Source organism: Dipteris shenzhenensis, chromosome 1, assembly GCF_047967505.1.
Source record: "Dipteris shenzhenensis isolate YYH24624 ecotype China chromosome 1, Dip_SZ_1.0, whole genome shotgun sequence".
Taxonomy (NCBI): domain Eukaryota; kingdom Viridiplantae; phylum Streptophyta; class Polypodiopsida; order Gleicheniales; family Dipteridaceae; genus Dipteris; species Dipteris shenzhenensis.
The window spans coordinates 55458085-55476254 of record NC_141596.1 but is presented as its reverse complement, the minus strand read 5'-3'; the positions used below and the strand labels follow the sequence as shown (position 1 = coordinate 55476254).

Below are 18170 nucleotides of genomic sequence, written 5' to 3'. Positions count from 1 at the left end.
ACATGTATAGCAACACCACAAGCACACATACATAGAGATGCACTCACTCACATATGTCCAAATAATGAACACATACACGTGCTAAATACATTTTCCATTTTTGAGTGCTTATCCCCCTTCCCAATCGATTTTCTATGCTTGCTCCCATTGGATGATAGCTTTGCCGAGACATGATAAATTTCCTTGCATTCAATAGCATAGAAAAGTAAGCTTGAAACCCATGGTTACTATTTAAGGCATTCAAAAGTCTACTAAACCATTATGCATAAGAGAGTAATCTTCCAAGCATTTGAGAGGGATAAAGGTGGCAATAAGTACTCCAAATTTTTGCTTCCTCTACGTACTAAGTAGAACCACAATGAGATTGATACTAAATCTAAGATGAGGAGCAAGAAGGGGCAGGAGTGCTGATTTGAAGAGTGGCAAATTGCCATGCAAAGCAAGAATCAATTACAGCTCCAAATCCGAGAAAGACGACGACCAAGAAGTAGTAGGCTTGGTGTTTGATTGCATAGAGATGGAGAGGCATATATAATCATTCCTGATCTTCAAGAAGAAATCAAGCTTTGGCTATGGCGCCCAGAACCTCCCAGGCTTCCTGATTGATTGCATAGAGATTTAGATGATCTTCAAGAAGAAATCAAGCTTTGGCTATGGCGCCCAGAACCTCCCAGGCTTCCTGATTGTTTGCATAGAGATTTAGATAATCTTCAAGAAGAAATCAAGCTTTGGCTATGGCGCCCAGAACCTCCCAGCGTCGCCACTCCAACGACGGCAAACCCAAGTTCAAGCCCATCAAGCCCCCCACGCCCCGCTACCCTTCGCCCTCCCCCTTGCGCTACTTTTTGCCTGCATCTCTGCTCCTTACCGTCTCCCTCTTTGCAGCCATTTTATACTTTAAACATTCTTCCGATCCGCAAGACTGGTCTGTTTACAGTAGAGGACTTCTCACGTCCGACCTCTCCTACAAAGACGTTCTCTCTGTGAGTGCCAACCTTTCTGAAGTGCTTTCTTGCGCTTGAGGGAGTGTTGCCCACTTGCGGATACTAATGAATGAATTTTCGACAGGAATTTGGAAGTCCTCGTATCGACAGAACGAAAAGACACATCAATGCTTCGGTCCTGGCCTACGTCACCCCATGGTTCATGCTGATCACACTGTTTAACTTTGGAAGAGCTTGCCAAATATTGAAAGCAAAGAAGGGGAACACAGGGACTTATTATATCTTGCTCTTTATGCAGGAATTCGAAAGGCTACGAGATGGCCAAAATATTTCGTGAAAAGTTTACCCATGTGTCACCTGTTTGGTACCAGTTAAAATGGTGCGAGCTGTCCCAGTTCGCGTATTAGCTGCACAAATTTGAACTTTTAAATACACGCTGCAGGGGCATCGATCTTGCATTTACTGTCTTGCAGCTGTATCTTTTTTTTCCATGTTCTTGTGTTCATAGCTCATGACCCTTAGCGGGCATCTTCTTTAGTCATCTACTAACCTTCTCTTAAGCAGTGCCATCCTTCTCGTTATGTTGATTGTGCATAATTGATGCCGGTTGGAATTTTTAGTGGAGAAAATCTGCAACTGCATGGAAGGCACGATGTTGATCAGAATTGGATTGAGAGTGTTCGGATCAAAGGACGACCACGGGTAATCTTTCCTAAGCTCTTAATTAAATGGTCGTAAGTCGCGTAAGTTAGAGGATGATCTGAACTTCGTCGATCTTGTATCATTAATCCTGCAAGCTCGTTGTACACACACACACACACATTCTATTCTTCATCAACCATTCAGAGCCTTCGTCTACTCTTCCATATGGCTTCATCCTATTTTAAAGCCGCATGCATTTTGCCTCATCAAACAATGGGAACTGCTCTTAAGCATCTCAATACACCTGTGTTTCATTGTCCAGATTTTGCCTCGTGTCACATTAGAAGGATGGGCAATGGACACCATGCTTGTACAGAAGGATGAAACAAAGCGTGCCATGAACATTATATCCTCTGAATGCAAGTATGTGACCTAAATCGTTCAGTCTCTTTGTTGATGATATTGGAAAACTCCAAGTCCATAATGATGTCTTCACAATTAGGTCTATGTAAACAGATCTGGCATAATCGATTGATGAGGACTTTGGCTAGTATGTATTATATATCCAACCTGCAGTGCTTTTGGAATGCAGGACAATGCAGTTTGATGGTATTGTTCTCGAGGCATGGAGTGCATGGGCTGCGAATGGCATTCTGGATAATCCTATCCTTCGTCAGAAGGTTTGTGATGTTCAAATTGTACAATATTTCATGCCAGAAGATTGGTGCTACTGTAATTCTAAAGTTTATTGAGCTTCACTATTGCGTATTTGATGTCTTTCACGTCGTGTTTTTTAGAGCCCCCCCCCCCCCCTCCCCCCGCCCTCCCCCCCTCAGACACATCTGAAATGCTTGTTTGTATTAGGTGGCTCGCTTTGAGCTTTCTAAACAACCGTAGAAAGTTAAACTTTGTTTGGAGGTAAGAGTGTCTTATCTCCATGTTGCTCCAGAAATTTGTATTGTATGAATGCCAAGCCTGGGCCCTACGACTTCCTCTTTGGAAGAGAATTGAAATAACACAGAAAAGAATTCATCATAGAAGGCTAGGGTCAATAATAATTGCAGCTTGCTGCTATGCATCTCAAAGGTACCTAATATTCAGCAACTTGCTATATGTGTTTGTCTGTACTAAATGTTTTTCCAGTGTTGAACTTGTTATGAATTATTCCTTGCAGGCTCTACATTTTGTGCGTGAGCTTGGGTTTGTTCTTCACAGAGTTGAACTGCCAAGACCACGATATAATATGCAGCTCATATTTGTGATCCCTCCACCATCTAAGAAAAAGGATGCCAGTCAATTTACTGCTGCTGATATGGCTATGCTGGGCAATTCTATTGATGGATTTTCTCTAATGACGTACGACTTCTCAAATCCCTACCATCCTGGTCCAAATGCTCCCTTTCCATGGATAAGGGTATGTTTGCATTTGTTGCTTGGAAATATATTTGCAGGTAAAGGTAACAGGGAGAGTGAAGACACAACTTATGAAGATGATATGGAAGAAGAGAATCTGGCACCAAAGATCCTTATGGGTCTTAATTTCTATGGGAACGATTTTTCTCTTCCTCAGGGTTAGAAATTCTGTCTTCTACATCCTTTTGTTGACAGCAGGACCATATAAGCTATGTGTGTTGACTTGTAGCGCTTGAGATTTTGGACATATGCACTATATTTTTGCTAGTATTTTGAATTAAAGATATTAACACTTTTACTTCCCTCTACTGTAGGTGGAGGGCCAATTATTGGGCATCAGTATATCTCTCTTTTGAAAAAGCATAAGCCTACAATGATGTGGCATGATGAAGCTAAGGAACATTATTTTGAATACTTAGATGGGAAAAAGAAACATATTGTGTACTACCCATCCTTGAAGTCATTAGCTTTGAGATTGGAAGAGGCAAGCACTTGGGGTACTGGCATCTCAATCTGGGAGATTGGGCAAGGCTTGGAATATTTTTTTGATCTGCTGTAAGGTAACAAATCTATTGCTGTTATATGGTGATGTATACTGTACATACTCATTAGGAAAAATTATAATACAATGGAAAATTTAAAATGTGGTTTTATGTGATGCTTATGACTGGAATGGCTGATGTTGTTATGCTACTTCTCTCCTGCAAAACTACTTTGTTGGTTTTCCAATTATTGTTGAATTGCATATTACTTGTACAACGACTTCTATGAGCAACATTAGCTTTACAACCATAATGAAAAATTGTTAAGGATAAAATATGGTTTGCTCATTGTCCCTTTTGCGCAAGTTGGGGACAGAGAATATGCTCTTCCCATGGCACATGGTTCCTGGAAAAGTTCTCATCAGGATTTACTGTATTGATGCGGCAGCTTCCTGGAATTAGTTTTACACAATCTTAAATCCCCCGAGTGTAGGTAAAGCCTCTTGAACAATATCAGCGGGACCTTTTCTCAGGACCTTGATAATGAAAATTTTGGATGTACAGCCCTGGAATATTTATAGTTGAACTTGCAGCATTAGGTTCTCCATTGCCTTGCTCCATGCTTGAATTTCTCAGATCTGCTATAAATCAAAAGGTGGGGTCTGTGTCTAGTTCCTAGAATGCTCCCTATTGTGATTTAAAGGTGGTATGGACAATCAGATTTGAGAAAGAGATCCCACAATTGAGCAAAATGGATGAGCTAACCTTCACCCACGAAGAGAACAAAGGGAGTAGAGAGAGGTCCTGAACCCCCGAGTGGGGGTACTGAGGTTTTCCAAAAGACAATGCACATCTTAGCAATAAAGTGATGGGATGCCTTAAGAGTGCAAGCCAAGATAAATAATTGTCAAATTCCAAAACACATGGTCCCACTTTAGAGTGTTGAACCATAAGCAACACCTCAAGGGGCACTAAATATCTGTAAAAGGAGGAACTTACAAGGAGCCAATACTGCCAAAAGAAGTTGGAGGTTGAGGTACTAAGAAATGCAAAACAGGAGGGAAAGAATTCATTCATGAGAGATGGAAAAGCTATCATTACAGAAAGAGACAACAGCGGAGGGAAGCACACATAGGGATTTGAGACCCTCCCGATTAAACTATGGAACATGGGAGTATGGTCCTTCGAGAAGGCCATCACATTGGAAGAGGAAATATTAGAGACATACATTTTCATAGCTTTGGAGACATGGGAGCATAAAGGGAGTGAAGCCCCAAAAGTACACGGTTTTATAAAAACATCAAAATGGAATGCCAAAAAATCACATAGGAAGACATTGATTCAGAATGCTACATCAACGTGGCATTGGGAAAAACCACTAAGAGCGTCTAAGAAGACCACATAAATAAGAGTAGATGTGGTTAGAGATAGTGGCAAAAGAAGGGAGCATGTGTCTAACAGCATGTTAGAAGGCCATTACATTGGAAGAGGAAATATTAGAGACATACATTTTCATAGCTTTGGAGACATGGGAGCATAAAGGGAGTGAAGCCCCAAAAGTACATGGTTTTATAAAAACATCAAAATGGAATGCCAAAAAATCACATAGGAAGACATGGATTCAGTGGGAATGCTACATCAACGTGGCATTGGGAAAAATCACAGAGAGCATCTAAGAAGACCACATAAATAAGAGTATATGTGGTTAGAGATAGTGGCAAAAGAAGGGAGCATCTGTCTAACAGCATGATACTATGCACCCCCTCAATCACCCATCTACAAAAACAACCACCAAAGATCTCGGGAAGACCCTCATGCATTTGGGAGAGGATATAGCAGGTCCTCTAAAGACCATTGTGTTATTTTGGCAAGGGTTTTCACTGCATGAATAGGCTAAAAGCAAGGCATCTTCACAATGGAGGGGAGAGACCCCCCTATGGAAGAAATGGAAGACGAAAAGGAGGGGTTGGAAAGAGGACACAAGAAATCCCCCACATGGGGAGACTCTCTCACGTAAGACGACTGCAAATATGTAATTACAATCCCTTTTTCAAGGACGCATAAGACTATACATGCAAAACTCCCCAAGGGTCAAGTGTGATCGACTATGTGATCATAAGAAAGACATATAATGGAATATCTCAAGGCTACTTTGGAATCTGACCACACAGCAATATTGCTAGGACTAAAAATGAACAAGGTTTGTTGCAGAAAAACAGAAACCTACAGCACCCGCCGTTTAAGAATGGATTATAAAATGGTGCATATCCATGAGCGGGACTAGAAACAATAATATCACATTGTCAGACGCCTGCTACATGCCAAGCAATGAATAAATGAATGATAGCAATATTGTAAGAAGCTTCAAACAGCCCATAAATGCTTCACAAAAAAGCAAGGGGAGGAGCATAGGCATGCCTTGTAACAATTGCTATGAACAAATAATGCATGGAAAACAACAAATACTACCAAAAAGGAGTACAAAGCTAGAGCATACATATGGTGGTAAGGAACAAGAAAAGAAGATTTCTCAGGAACAAATAGCTTAAACATTTTGAGGAGCTAAAAAGAACACCATAAACTGTGTAGTCTCTAGCCATGACTCATATGTCATGGGGATCTTGGAAGAATACTGATGGAGCCTCCTCCTCTAAGCTACTACTCGTGAGAGCAATGCAAGCACAAACAATCCACATGTGTCACCCAAGTGGCTTCCGCAGTTGTTGCAATGGTGAATCGACTAGAGAGGAAGGGGGAGAAGGGAGAGGGGAAGAGGGAAAGAGAGGGGAGTCAAGAGATAAGAGAAGGGAAAAGGGGGATGAGTGGCATTTAGTAAAGGCAAGATGTTGAAAGAAGAAAAGACAACTCATGAAGAAAAGCGGAGCTTGTATTCCATCAAACTTGCAAACGACAACAGAAGATCAAAGTCAAACTTTTGGCCTTTTATACATAGCACCTTTTGAAGGGAGGGCCGATCCGATGCTTGCCTTCTCTTCCTACCCTCTCTATTCTACTGTTCCTAGTTTTTATAATCTTCTTGGGCCGATATGTCTCCAAGGCAATTCCTAACAAAATCCTTGGGCGCATACACATGATTACATGGGAAGGCGCAAACATGGCACTGTTGACCAAGGTGGTTTACATGCCTGCCTTCCTCATGTTGATCCATCCTCAATTACGGTGGAGCCATTCAGAAGACTGTGCGATTTGAACGATGGAGTGTTGGTTGAGCAGTTGTGATATTTTGCAAAACGGATGGTGCAGCTTTTAAAAACGCGTGTCATGCATGTCTTCGAAGGTTTGAATGTGATGCTTGTGTAGATTGTGGATCCGGACGTAGATTCGTACCATCTGGCAATATGTGGAACCGGCGTTGGATCAAAAATCAGTTCATGTCGTATATTCACCTAGCATTCTTTGATGGTGGCGATGCGCTCTTGGAAAAATGATAAGGAGATAGAAAATATGTATTGAGGTTACCACCGTAGGGTCAAGGCCCTGGTGAATGTCTCCATGAACTGCTCCATATGATATATAAGTGCATACGAGATAGCTACCTTCGAAAAATTGAAGCGAGAAAAATCGCTTGCAATTGCTGGAAGAAGCTCCACTTCCGACATCAAGGGAGGGGCATGTACGTGGGGTGAACCCTGCGGTCCTAGCTAGCGTTGAAGTACATCTTTCAAAATTTGGGTTGCTTAAATCTGCCAAGCTGGGTGGATTCCAACATCAGCATCGGTGAGATGAGCACAGCTTGTGGGATCTGGGTCTTTATCTCTGCCTCTTATCTCCTTTTTGTTGGAAGAAGCTTACCAGGGGTGGAAGGCCTTCTCAATGAATGTAATGAAGGCACAGACCTCCAATTATAATGACCACCTTCAGATCAATGCTTCGGAGCTTGCCTTATCACAGACTTTAATCTGTAATATCTCCGAATGGCGGTGGTAACACTGGGAATCTGCGAGAGGACTATCTTCTGTTGTTTTATCATTCCCATTGATGGGAAAGTGGGCCAGTTTGTCCAGTGGTTGTTGCTATGGAAGGGGCTCACCCGAAAATAGGGCCAGTCTCGTAAAAATTGTTTGGAGTTGTGCGGGGGTATACTCAACAGGTGTTTGATCATCACCTTGTCTTGCAGGAGCATCTATTGAACCTATGTTGGTGCTTGTGGAGGGATGTGAGGTAGAGGGCTTTGTTGATGCGAAAGAAGTGGGTGGGGTAGAGTGAATGGATTGGGCAAAAAATTTGAGATAAGTCTTTAGGGGAGAAGCAGGAGGGTGGTTAATGTTGGAGGAGGGATGTCGCAGATGGATGGTGTTGGGATGTGCAATAGAATTCAAAATAGCTATAGCGGTATCAAATTCCTCCTCATTTAGGTGTGTGGGGTAGGCCACATGCTCAGTTTTAAAATGGCTAAATCCTTCTTCAAGCATATGTTGCATGGTCGCCAACACTTTATAGTGCAAATTGAGGATTCCGGAGGGATGATATTGTGTGACATTGTTTTGAATGAGGGAAGCCCTCGTTCGCTCAGCCTCCGTACGTCCGCATTCCCACAACCACCTAAGGCCTTCGGCCACAGAATGTGGACTGTAGGTTGGCTAGTTCTAATATTTCTTCGTTGGTAGGAAAAAAAGGAAGACTCTTGTATGATATGACACTAGCTCCTAAAATTGAGTATGATTGGGTGTAGAAGGAGGAGCTTGATGTTGACATCATTTTGAAATTGTAGATGTCTACTAAAAAATGCCATGGCTAGAATGGGGTTGGCATGAGTGGAGTGGCAGCAAAGAATATCCAAAATATAGCTAGGTGGGAGGGGATTAGTGAGGTCTAAGTGGTATTAAGTAGAGGCTATTCTAAGGATATTAAGGTGGAAGTGAAAAGTCTTCTCTATTGTGCATGGCTCTAGGTCATGTGTGCTTAAGTTTACAATGCCCACGGGACTCGGTCATACTCTTCTTCCCGCTCGCTCTCGATTTTTGGTTCCTCTTAAGGCGGCAGCGATGATGTAGCTATAAACATCGTTCATGTTGTTCTTGCAGGTCTGTATCTAGGGCTTTGATTTGATGCTCTGCTAAGTGCCATGGCCCCCCTCACTGTTAGTCTTGTACATCTCCAAGCTTTCATTGATTTCTGCACAACACCTTTCCAGCCTATCAGCTCGAGCCTTCTCTGCGACAAGCTCACTTTGGAGGAACGTGAGCTGCTTCCTTGATGCCAGGGATGCAGTGCAGTTGGCTTGAGCTACTTGTTGTAGGTGAACATCATTGGCTTTGAGTTTTGTGAGAGCAAGGTTAGTGGAAGTTGCCATTAGAGTTTCCTCACAACTCTTGTAGATATTCAAGGCTGTCTGCATGCTCTGCACCAAGAAATCAATAAAACAGTCTTCCATAATGTTAGCTCTCTCGTGCACCTTTTCTCTGAGTTCCTTGTATTTAGTTGGAGAGCTGCAGATGGAGATGCACAGTGGTCCAAGGCTTCAATTAGGTCTATCCAATCTATGTCGGAGGAAGCAACTTGTTGTGCCATGGGAGCCTTGTTGTTAATGCTTGTTGGCAATGTCTCCATTGTTAATTGGCCTTGTATAAAATATTTTTTCGTGATTGTTTCTTATCATATGCACACTACCCACACCAAATGAATGTGGCTATTGTATTAAATTGCTTAAGAGGAATCATCCATAAAATAGGTGAGGCATCCTTTTAAAAGATAGGTACATTATATGAAGAAAATGCCAAATTGGTAAGGCGATAAAGATGATTTCATTTAATGTGTTTCGATCTCCATTTCCTTAGTCGATAGTGTGGTTATGAGAAATTATGCAAATGCATGTGTGTGTGTGTGTGTGTGTGCGCGCGCGCGTGCTCTTGTTGCCTCATCTCTAGCTCTCACCCCACTCCTAACTAGGTTGATCTCTAGGCTTAGCCTAGGAGGTAAGCCTTCATCGATGGATCCCCCCCTTAATGCAGCCATTGTAGTAGCTATTGAATTGTCATGCCTCATCCAAGAGCTCTGTATTTTCTCAAACTAGAACCTCCAAGCATACCAGCTTTGCAAAATACTTGCAACATCCTCATCCTTGTGTGTATACACATGGGCTCATGCGTGCGCGCACACACACACACACACCTTCCTACTAACAATTAAGTTCAAGAATGGATGTACTTGAAAAGCCAACCTTTTGCATAGCACTTAATGAGTCAAAAAGCTCGTTGCTTAGTTATGGTCAAGAAAGGATATTCTTTATAACCAGTTCCAATAAAATGTTTTTTGTAAATGGCATTTAATGAGTCATAAGGTTGCTGGTGGCCGGGAAACAAGGGGGGACAAAAGCATTAAAGTAACCCCATAAAATTCATATCATAAGTCAGTTCACGTAGGACCTTTATTTGTGCTGAATTCACTCAACCACAAAGGGTAGCTAATTGATCAATAGCATGTAATTAACCCTTGCTTATGGATTAAAAAATAATAATGTGTGCACGAGGGTTGTGGGATATGAGAAATTAGCAAGTGTCCCTTAATTTTTCGGGCAAAGGAATGGGTAATGAAAAGGCAAAGTGACCCTTCATTCCTTGGGCGACCTTCATTTATGGGGAGGACACCTCTATAAACACTACCTAGTCTTCCATAGTTGAGCATTGTAAATCATTACATGAAGGAAAAAATGATTGGCTATCAATTTAGCTCGTGGGTGTCGTGACAAGGTAAGAGCATACGTATACCAAGTACCTACCTTCTTTGTTCAATAGCAAATCCACGTAATACTTGCTATGAACAAGATGCACACGCTTTCATTGACTCATTGAGCTTTGGGAACTGCCTCTAAAGACTTCCAAGGCTCCAAAGTTCTCCAAATCAAATTTCATTTTAGGGCATTCCAAGGCCACTAATGATGATTCAAATGCCAAAGCAATAAATATTTTCACAATATGCCTAAAGAATACAATTTTTTCCCAAGTGATGTAGTTAATAAATGCCTTTTACCATTGTGGAGCCACTGCTCAGCCGCATCCTCATCACCTTCCTCCCAATGCACAAGCTTGGGACACATGTCAGGACTAATCGCTGATTATTGTAGTTGCAAGTCTCATAGAATAGGAGACACGGTGCAGAGTCTAAGACACACACTTCAATGCGTGGGGGAACAGAGTAGCGGGTCTCATGGAGCCTATTGCCTTGCAATCTTTGAGGCATTAAATAATGAGGCTAGCTATGCTGTATGCTACATAGTACCGGGTGGCCTCACAATGGTACAGTCTCAGATGCCCTAACATTATTAGAGCCAGTGCATACAAGGTTATTCATGCATCACTAAAGTCAAGTTTTAATTAAATCCGCGTGAACAACAAAGATCTACATTAAATGAACCGTTTGATGAGCTACAGGGAGCTAAGGGTGGCTTCTGACAAGCTGCAGGAGCTCTCTGCATGTTGCAGAGGTGTAGGTGGCATCATTTGATTGGGTAAGTGCAAATGGTGCTCTGGTGCATCAAATGGAAACCTCCAAGGTGGAGGTGCCAATCCTTACTCCAACTATGAATTATTCTTTTATGTACCCCCGTGAAATCACTCATTCGCTCCTTTCTCCACTTGTAACTTAAACTTCATTTGTGGCTTAAATTTTTTTCAGTTATCTAAGAATCCATACGGTTGTCTATATTTCTAGGTAAAGCAATAAGAAGTCGGGGAAAACAAGCATTACATGTCTACCCAAATGTAACTATGATGTTCCAACACCTAGTTTGTTTGAATGGTGGTAGGTAAGTGGACTCTGACCTCAGAACCTGGACTGCTTGAGGATTCGACGTCTTTTTTAAATATTATGTTGATCAAATTCAATATTATTAAAAATTCTTAATTTTGATCAAAATTTTTGTAAAGTCGAACTGTTGCATTTTTCAACTTAATTGTTTGGAACATTTTTTCCTTATATGTTTATCCAATTGATGGAATTAATTGTATGGCTCAATTATTGATGGACTTTTTAATCTAAACACACACTTCGATTTCCCAACTAGCCTTTGGTCGGGCTAGTGCCATACAATAAATTCACATCCATTGGATAAATCTTTAGCATGACCAAAGGCTAGTGCCATACAATTAATTCACATCCATTGGATAATTCTTTAGCACAGATAATCCCTAGTCATTTTGTGATACGCCTTATTTTTTACTATTTATATCTATTTTGCAAAAGTGGTTTACGCATTTACCATTGGCATCAGTTTTTCATTTTGACACTTATCATACACATCCACTTTTATTCACTTGTTATCAGTAGGTGGGGAGTGAGTTCCACATGGTCAGCTTACTCTCGACCATGTGCTCTTACCCTCTAGGTTAGGGGTGGGCAACAAAAATAAAATAAAATAATAACAATAAATAAATAAATAGAAAAAAAAAAAATATATATATATATATATATATATATATATATATATATATATATATATATATATATATATATATTGATTAGTAAATATATCTCTCACACACAAACACTTATCTCTTTACACACACACGTGTGCACACACACACGCGTGCACACACACACACACATGTATACTTTCCCAACTATGAATTATTCTTTTATGTACCCCTGTGAAATCAAGCATTTGCTCCTTACTCCACTTAAGACTTAAACTTCACTTGTGGCTTAAATTTTTTTTAGTTATCTAAGAATCCATATGGTTTTCTATATTCCTAGGTAAAGCGATAACAAGCCAGGGAAAACAAGCATTACATGTCTACCCAAATGTAACTATGATGTTCTAACACCTAGTTTGTTTGGATGGTGACCAGTGAGTGAACCCCGACCTCCTTGAAACCTAGACTGCTTGAAAATTTGGTGTCTTTTTTCAATGTTATGTTTATCAAACTCAATATTATTAAAACTTCTTAAGTTTGATTGAAAATTTAAAACTCAAGTTGCTGCATTTTTCAACTTAGATGTCTCAAATATTTTTCCTTTTTCAACTTTTTATCCAATTGATGGAATTAATTGTATGGCTCAATTATTGATGGGACTTTTTAATCTAAACACACACACACACACACACACACATGGGGACACTTATATTCCTTGAGTTTAGCACACTTTGATGACCCTTGCAATTATTTTGGCAATTTTCCCTTATCTTTGGGCAAAGGTAAGATTGGAAGGATTCCATACCTGGCACTCTTTAATGGTAGACCCGAATGATTTATATCTAGGACCACCGTGCATTGGCATATTCACACCATGCATATGACCATTGTGCCCTACCCTCATGATGGAACATAAATGAAAAGAAAAAATGAAAATCATCATGGAAAAACTATGGTAGCTTTGGCCTAGGGAGAATGGGCATGACACTTATCAAGAAATTCTATTGGTTACCTTCATGACGCTAGTGCAATGGCACAAGGTTTAGCTAAGAGGTACCAATAGTGGGGTATTGAAGTCCCTCCATTAATCTTCTTGGACCACAATATCCAAGGAGAGTGCTAACCAAATACATCTAGTAGTAATATGGAGAGAGAGGATTCTCTGCCCACAAAGGGCAGCGGCAGTAGTAGTTAATGAACAAATGTGGGAACGAATGACTAGTTAATGAACAATCATCGAAACAAATCCTTTAGGATCTTGTCTATCCCACAAGGCATCACTTTAGATATTGTGCCCAAAGTTTGAGATATTTTACTGGCAGCTTACACAAAGTTTGAGATTGTGAATTGGTGATCATGAGGGGCACCACATTTCCTATCTACTTGTAGGCGGGAGGATATAAAAGAGACATGTTCCCTTGAGAAAGAATTGCTTATCTTCAATAGTTAGGCACTCCAAAAGACAAGGATAAATTAGAAAGCAACAAGAAGGAATAAGGCTTTTACAAACATTCTCATTCAAGCAGCTTGCACACGGCTCAAGGAGCATCAAGGCTAATCAAAAGCTTGAGCAAGACATAGAATTCCAAAGGATGGATGCCATCCAACTTTGTGCCTTGATTACATCCTCTAGATTGCCTCCCTATGTTACTTGTTATCATTGAGAGCACACAGCCAATGGATGGTTGATCGATGGAGCCTGTTTAGGTGCAAAGCTCAAGTCAATGTTCATCCGCATTGTTTGTAATTATCTTCTTCATATTTCATTGCTTGCTTCCATGATATGGGCGATTGCCTCTAGCATGTAGATCATCTCTGCTTTTAGAACTGGGCCAGGAAGATTAGACACTTGTATTGCCCCTCAATGGTTCGTTCCTTTGATTTTTACTCGTCTTTTCTTTGAAGAAGTCATGCTTTTCAGTGGCCTTCAAGATCGCATTACTTATCATGGAGACAAACTCCCCCACTTCTCCCCTCATTTTGGAACACTTAGGCCTAATGACTTTGCCTTGTTCTAGTCATGCTTGCTCATAAGCATCTTACCATGACCATTATATCTAGTGGCCTTAATCTTCTCAAGCCGTAATAAGGAGTCGACCGCTCCATCTACCAGCTCTCAAGTAGTTCTTTATGATATTGTGGAGAATGGCATTAGTGCAATTCTCCTACCATCACTTGTTAGGTTTTTTAAACTTTCTATGAAAAAACTCATTTGAGAGACGTACTGCTTCTCTATGGCATAGGTTCTACTACAATGTTACAAAGTCATTCTTCACATTATACACTTCCCTTTTCTTGGTGAGGAACTACTCTACCAGGCCACAATGTACTACTTCCTACCAGCTTTGTGTGTGTGTGTGTGTATGTTCATTTGTGAGTGTGTGTGTGTGGGTTGCACGAGGCAGCGTGATCTCTTGGTGTGTATTCTACTTCTACTAGCCTTCTTCTGCTTGCTAGAAATGCAAAGAGTAGATGGATTAACATATGGTAGACCTGGCTTCACACTACCTACATCTACGTTGCTTTGGAGACATTTCACACCTGCATCTTGGAAGGAACTACAAGATGGTGCTTCAACTCCACGATACCAGCACAATATGGTTGCCATACTTATAATAGGTGAGTAGATTGAACATACCACTACCACACCAAATGCTGGAACAGAATAATTATATGTTGTAGGATGCTAAGGAACACTTTGTTCTAAACCTTATAGCTGCATTGGCCTGGGGATAAATCTAGGGGTGTTATTTTTATCGTATTCCAAGTTTTGAATACTCTAGGACCCATATCGCCAATTGCTAGAAAATCTGAGTATAGAAAAGTGCAAAAGAGTTATGAACATCCATGATTGAACCCAAGACCTGCTTCTGAACTTTGTAAGCTCTAGCCACCACGCCGTACACATGCTCATGTACATTAGAGGTGTATTTATAAACAAATGTTTATACACATGATTATAAACATCCAAGGGTGTTCTCGATGTCAAAAAAGAGCTCTGGTGATGTTGGGTCCCACTGCATCTACTACTAGGGACAAAACCAAAAACCCCTAAATCTATCATAAGGCAATCGGGGACATCAACGCTGAAGCACCCCAATCATTCAAAATAATGCTCCATTCCAATATTGATGTTTCAAGCAGTCAAAGAGAAGGGTGGTAATCCAATTATTCAAGAGTTAGTGCTAGCCCAAGAGTCCAAGGGTAGCAGGTGGTAGCATTTCCTAAGCATTCTCCTCCAACCTACCATGTGGCAAGAATTCATCGGTGTTTTTTTTTTGCCTCTGAGTGTAATACGAGAATAGATGTATACATATTGTCTTTGGAGACTTGCTCTTGCCACCACCAAAGAGCCAAGGCCCCATGGCGAGACAAAGATCTCCATGCTCATGTACTAGTAGCATTGTTTTACTAGTGAGCATCGATGAAGCCTTCCTTTTTTGGGCTCGATACTCCCAGAGTGGGAGTTTTTGGGTGCCCAAGGGCACCCTTTGGCCTCGCTCATCTTCTTCAGCTTTTATTGTCCAACTTTCACAAGGCGAGTTGGTGGTTATAGGCATGGGGACTTGTTACACTAATTGAAATCATTAGTCCAGTGTAGGGGATTGGTCCATGGGGATCGACTCTAAGGCATGATCATCACCACATACACATCAAAATTTTCCCATCTACCATGCATTAAGACCTATGTTGTTTTCATGCATTCTGATATCCTCGCTTATGTACCCAAAAAATGTTTTTCTTGGATGCTTCTCCAACCATAATTAAAAAATTCCATGCTTCTCGATGCGCAGCCGTGCAAAATGCCACGTCTCCACCAAAATGTAAGCAAATTTTATTTTAACAGGGATATGTTACACTTTTTGCTAGATATATAAGCAGGGGTCAAAGAACGAAGACACACAAGCTATCTTCTTTCTGATCACAACCTTTTCAAAGATCACATATCCTCCAAATTCATCCGTGCCCCCTATCACCTTTCTAATCCTACCATTTACACAAGACCCTTGACTTAAAAGTACCACTCCCACCCCCCGAGAAACACATGTGAAATGACTTCTAATCATCCATTTCAAACTCAATTAATTACATATCTTGGGGTCAAATGACTCGTTTCATGTAGAATGAGTCTCATCCTAAAGCCCCTTGACTCCCTACTTGCCTTTGGACTCTATAGTGGATGTGTGTTTACAAAAACCCTGGTATGGCCTCTTGCACCAGTGTCACCATGGTTAAAGAGCCACAAAAAAGAATTTCACAAATCACACATCTGTGCATGCTTAAATTTTTTAGAAAAATATATATTTAGAAAAATCAATCCCCAAGGAGGGGACATGTTGCTACAACACCAAAATATATCATTATACGATAATAAATCAAGATAATCGAGATCTCGGACATACAGAAGCTCAAAGAATAAAGATGACCAAAAGAAGAGATATGTGGCAAGGGACGGATCACCCAAGACCCTAGTGTTTTTGTCCTTTCATATTATCTTTAGTTCCCAATAGTATACCCAAGTAAATAAAAAAGCATACCCCTACTTGACAAGGTGAATACCAAACTATAGAGTGTGTCTTTATATGTATATGTTGTTGTAGAAAAAACAAGAAGTCATGACCAAAATAGATGAGGCATAGAATCCTGTAGACATCGATGACAAATATCCGGAGCAATATATTGGTGAGCCAAGATCTATCCAAAAAAAGGAAGAACCCCAAACCAAACTCGCCGTAAGAAAATCTATTGATGAAGGAGGAGTTTCTAAGACCAAATTTGCTACATCATTTTTCTCTACCACCGAGAAGTACAAGTTCTTAGCCAGATGTGATTTGCATGAGAAGAAACCCAAGGAGCAGGCAACAAAACCTTAAACAAATTTGCACAACTGTGACATCCACCAACAACAATGAATGACAAGTAGGATCATCCAAGTGAAAGGCCTAGTCCTTGAGACAATATATAATGTCAAGATGAGGTACTAGCTAAAAGTCATGACACTTCTATGACAATAGGTTCCATAGGGGTCTATAATGATGACCCACGCCAAACTGCTTGACTACAGTAGGAAAGATAACACGACACGAGCATCATCAAATACATCACCCATGAGAAAATAAAATAAGTGTGATGAGGCTCCTAGAAGGCCAATGGATGTGCAAATACCTTTGAATAATATAGGCACTTAGCACACAAAGAGTTTTCATCAAGAGCATCCCTACCATTCCATTTCAGATGAGCCAGTATTGCTTCTAGTTAGAAAGCACATGAATGACAAAACTACATTCCTTGATCCTACCATGAATGTGTCCTAGGAGAAAATCCCAATGACTAAATACATTCGTTAACAAATGCAAAAGCAAGTGTTGGATCATATACACCCATGGTCGATCACCCTCTGGATAAAATGAAGCATCATTTTCCCCTATGTGCTAGAATGTGCACACGAATATTTAGGATAATCATCTCCATGCATCTTTGGTGAGCAAAGATGATAACAGAAAGTAGCTTGAGAGCTTTATGTCCATGATGTGACCTCCAAAAAAGCTCCATAATAGTAGAACATATAATGGCCATGTAGCCAACTTCCAACATTCCAACTTCATTTTTAGATCAGTGAGCACCAAGTCCACTTGTTGGTAGTGAGTAACAATCCACCCCAAAGGGTAACCAAGATGACACAGAAACTACATAGGTAAAACAATCTCCCTAGTCCATAAAACATGATGCCAATCTTTCACTTGCAATGGGAGAAGCTTAGACTTTTAGAAATTCAATTGCAGGCCTCTATCCGACCATATAAAGAATGTATAAGGCAAGAAGGATCACTCCCAGTATTCTGAGTGAAGAAAGAATCATTAGCATAAGCTTGCACAATTAGTAATCTTCTTCCATGTATCTCTAACCCATGCAAAATGCACCTCCAGTAGTGACTAAGTGATCCATGTATTGAAGCATTGGATGAGTAGCTATCGCATATAACAAAGCACTAAGAGGGTAGCCTTGACATATTGAACAAGAGAGAGTCCTTTCATGAGTAAGCTCACCAAATAAGATGCCAGTAGCTTTAGTATCTTGATACAACAAATAAATGATACGCTACATTTGTTTCCCGAATCCCAGTGATCACATGGTCAATGAGATGGAATCCCATTGTACTGTATCAAATGCTTTAGTAGTCCACTTGCAATAAGAGAACTTCCTGTTCAGTGTACTTTGCATATTCAATATTGTTTGTAATATGTCTGTGGGGAATGAGCCCATATTGGGCCTTGATGCAAGAAACATTTGATACATCTCAATATCATCTTAACAAT

At 40.6% G+C, this 18170-nt stretch overlaps 1 protein-coding gene across 2 annotated transcripts; it reads left to right on the top strand.

Moving 5' to 3' along the window:
* The first annotated feature begins 417 nt into the window (after nt 1–417).
* On the top strand, nt 418–7058 carry LOC147906064 (Glycosyl hydrolase superfamily protein). Of its 2 annotated transcripts, none has more exons than XM_087376393.1 (9): nt 418–983; nt 1069–1142; nt 1243–1323; nt 1565–1646; nt 1909–2009; nt 2179–2266; nt 2761–3157; nt 3314–3559; nt 6803–7058. In XM_087376393.1, exons 1-8 carry the CDS (start codon nt 735–737, stop codon nt 3556–3558), a joined length of 1317 nt encoding a protein of 438 aa, XP_087232519.1. In that variant the 5' UTR covers nt 418–734; the 3' UTR covers nt 3559; nt 6803–7058. The 2 variants fall into 2 exon arrangements, with proteins under 2 accessions (XP_087232519.1, XP_087232522.1); XM_087376396.1 differs by lacking the exon at nt 6803–7058 and adding an exon at nt 6589–6659.
* Nucleotides 7059–18170: the final 11112 nt, after the last annotated feature.

Coding starts and splice junctions, on each gene's coding strand:
- LOC147906064 (XM_087376393.1), top strand. CDS start 735: ATGGCGCCCAGAACCTCCCAGCGTCGCCACTCCAACGACGGCAAACCC. Junction 1,647..1,908: donor GGATCAAAGGACGACCACGG/GTAATCTTTCCT, acceptor TTCATTGTCCAG/ATTTTGCCTCGTGTCACATT. Junction 2,267..2,760: donor ATCCTATCCTTCGTCAGAAG/GTTTGTGATGTT, acceptor TATTCCTTGCAG/GCTCTACATTTTGTGCGTGA.